The following is a 3,027-nucleotide window of genomic DNA, read 5'->3' on the forward strand; positions in this document are numbered from 1 at the left end:
GCCAATGAGGAGAAGAATGCCTTAAAAAGTAGAATTCCACATAGAAAAGGAGGTACAAAAGCTCACTGAAGAAAATAATTCCTTAAAAATTAGAATGGAGCAAATGGAAGCTAATGACTTTATGAGAAATCAAGAAACAATAAAATAAAACAAAAAGAATGAAAAAATAGATGACAACATGAAAAATCTCATTGGAAAAACAACTGACCTGGAAAATAGATCCAAGAGAGGTAATTTTAAAATTACTGGACTACCTAAAAGTCATGTTTTGTGTAAATACATATATATACATATATAAAATAAAAGGCTCCCCCCAAAAACCAAACTAGATGGTATCCTTTACCTGAATCACCAGGAACAGTGATTCATTCTCATTCTTCGTTACTATTTGCCACTTAGGCTTTTAGTTTCTCAGGTAAAGCAGTCATGCCTCTGTTGTTTTCCTCTTTTTCCAATGTGGGGATGAGGTTTTTTAGTCCATATTTAACTTGATTTACAACTTTCGGATCAGGGCTTTGGCAGAGATAAGAAAGAATAATAACACCCTGATTAATTCCTGCCCAGATCTTCAATTTCTTGACATCAACATGCTCTACCAATGTTTTTGCAAAAGAACCTTCTTTTCCATTTTCTTTCCTTTTTTCATCTTGTTCTACTAACCATTTCAGAACCAGATGTCCAGTTGGATATTCTGCCATGTGGAGCTCTCCATCCTTGCCACCAGAAATCATTTCAGGAGCAGCTAATTTGGCAATGGTATTCATATCGGGCTGAATATCCACGAGACCAGATCCCAGAACATTAATAACAAATGCACATGTCAATTTGTCTGTCACCAATTTCTGGACATGCTCCTGCACGTAGCTTAACAGGATTGGGGAAATAGATTCCAAGAACTTACAGCGGATTGTACTGTCTTTCTCACTATGTGCATTTCCATCACCCCTCTGTAGAACTTCAATGATTTCAGGTACAAGGTGTGCAGGACCTCTAGGGCTTAGTAAATACAACAGAACTTTTCTTCCATATTTATTATTCACTTTATTTGGCAGGGAATTAATGACTTCTGACATAACGGTTTGTTTCAAAAGCTTAATATCATCAACACAATCAAAAGCTGCCAGCAAAACCAAATGAGAATATTCGCCATTGGCTACTTTTTCAACATAAGTCTTCATTGTTTTAATAATAACTTTTCTGTCCTTTGGTGCACCATGCCACAGACAGTCCATGGCTACTCTAGCCCTGTCATGTGTATGTGCAAGGCATATTACAGCTTCTCTGATTGCTTCAATCATTTCTGATCTGAGTTTGGGGAGTGCTTAGGTAAAAAAGTCCAAGAATGCTTTATATACCAGTGAATGTTTAATTACAGGGTTGTTGTTGTTGTTGTTGTTTTTTTTTGAGCCATTGGTGTAAGAATCTGTTTCATTTCATCCATAATAGCCTCTTGCTTATCAGGCTGTACCTCTAACACTTTTTCCAGAGTTAGGTGAATTGCAGACTTATAAAACTGGAATGTACTCCCATAGAGCTCTTCTATGAGCATATTCCGCTGTTTCAAAATCACTTTATTGTGGTAAGCATATTCCACAACTGCTAATGCTTCTACATGGCACAACATCTTCCACACTTGGCCTTTAAAACTTTTTATTATTTCTGCAATTTGTGATTTATTTCTATACATGAAAAATTTCTTAAAAACATTTCTGCAATATTTGGCCTTACTCAATTCAACCCAATTCTCTTTTAATTCTTCAAATGCCTTTTTCCTTTGTTCCTTATTACCACGTTGAATGTAACACTGAATAATACAGGTTGAATCATGTGCAAATGCAATACTTTTAATCTCGTCCTGAATCAACTTCTGTAATTTACTCATCAACTTGGTTCTTTCTTCTGTCACAATTTTTTCTTCTTAGGTATTCCAAAATTTGCTTTGCCTTGAAAATGGTGTCATAGTTGCTTTTATCTTTGAGTTGTCTGCTCTGCCTTAGTTCTTTCTTTTTCTTTTTCAAGTCATCCCACTTAGGTTTCTTAACTGCTGTCTCTTCACCTCTGCCCTCAGGTTGGAACTTTCTTTTCTTCTGCAAAATGTTTCCTTCTTGTTTATTCTTAAACTGTTTCTGGCTAGTTTTCTAGGGTAACAAGTCCCCCTCCTGTTTATTCTTTTTTTTTTTCGTTAGGCAATTGGGGTTAAGTGACTTGCCCAGGGTCACACAGCTGGTAAGTGTCAAGTGTTTGGTCTTAGGTCGAATTTGAGCTCAGGTCCTCCTGACTTCATAGCCGGTGCTCTATCCACTGCTTCACCTTGCTGCCCACTCCTCCTGTTTATTCTTGAACTGTTTTGCACCATTTTTCTTGGGTGACATGTCTCACTTTTGTTTGCTCTTCAACTGTTTTGTGCCAGTTTTCTTGGGCAACATGCCCCCCCCCCGTTTATTCTTTAGCTGTTTCAGGCCAGTTTTCTTGGGCAACACGTCTCCTTCCTGCTTATTCTTGAACTGTTTTGTACCAGTTTTCTTTGGCAACATGTCCCCTTGCTGCTTACTCTTGAATTGTTTTAGGCCTATTTTACCAAGCTTGGTGTTGTTTTTCTCAAACTTCTTGGAGCTGCATTTAGGTCCTACTCCTTTATCACCTTTACTCGGAAACTTCTTTGGAGATTTAGAATCATTGTCCTTTTTAAATCTTGTGATGTCTTTCCACCCCTTCCTGTGAATTTTTTTTTACCTTTGACTTCCATAGTAGCAATTCGCTCATGTGCCACCACCACCACTAGTACTAATTACTCTTGTTGATTAGAATTAAGCAAAGTTGTTTTCTTCAATCTCCCTCTCCCTTCTAAGAAATGTAGTTGTCTAAAAGGCAAGCCAAGAATTTATCAGATATTTTACTCCTAGAAATTTGACTTAAACAGTTGTCTGCAGGGTTGAAAGCTCTCCCTTTGCCTTCTCATACCATGTCTATACCTTACTTTTCTAACAGCTTTTAGAATTGTAAAAGAAAAGCATCATCCATATTCTC

The 3,027-nt window shown here is 37.2% G+C and overlaps 1 protein-coding gene across 1 annotated transcript; it reads right to left on the bottom strand.

Annotated features, from left to right (window-relative positions):
- Positions 1–395: 395 nt before the first annotated feature.
- LOC114037008 (pumilio homolog 3-like) lies at positions 396–2,746 on the bottom strand. Its single transcript, XM_027853789.1, is given in 5 exon segments — positions 396–1,373; positions 1,376–1,901; positions 1,903–2,087; positions 2,481–2,692; positions 2,695–2,746. Coding segments are annotated over 5 exon segments (1,953 nt in total).
- Positions 2,747–3,027: the final 281 nt, after the last annotated feature.

Source organism: Vombatus ursinus, unplaced genomic scaffold (genome assembly GCF_900497805.2).
Source record: "Vombatus ursinus unplaced genomic scaffold, bare-nosed wombat genome assembly UNPS02010219.1, whole genome shotgun sequence".
Classification (NCBI taxonomy): domain Eukaryota; kingdom Metazoa; phylum Chordata; class Mammalia; order Diprotodontia; family Vombatidae; genus Vombatus; species Vombatus ursinus.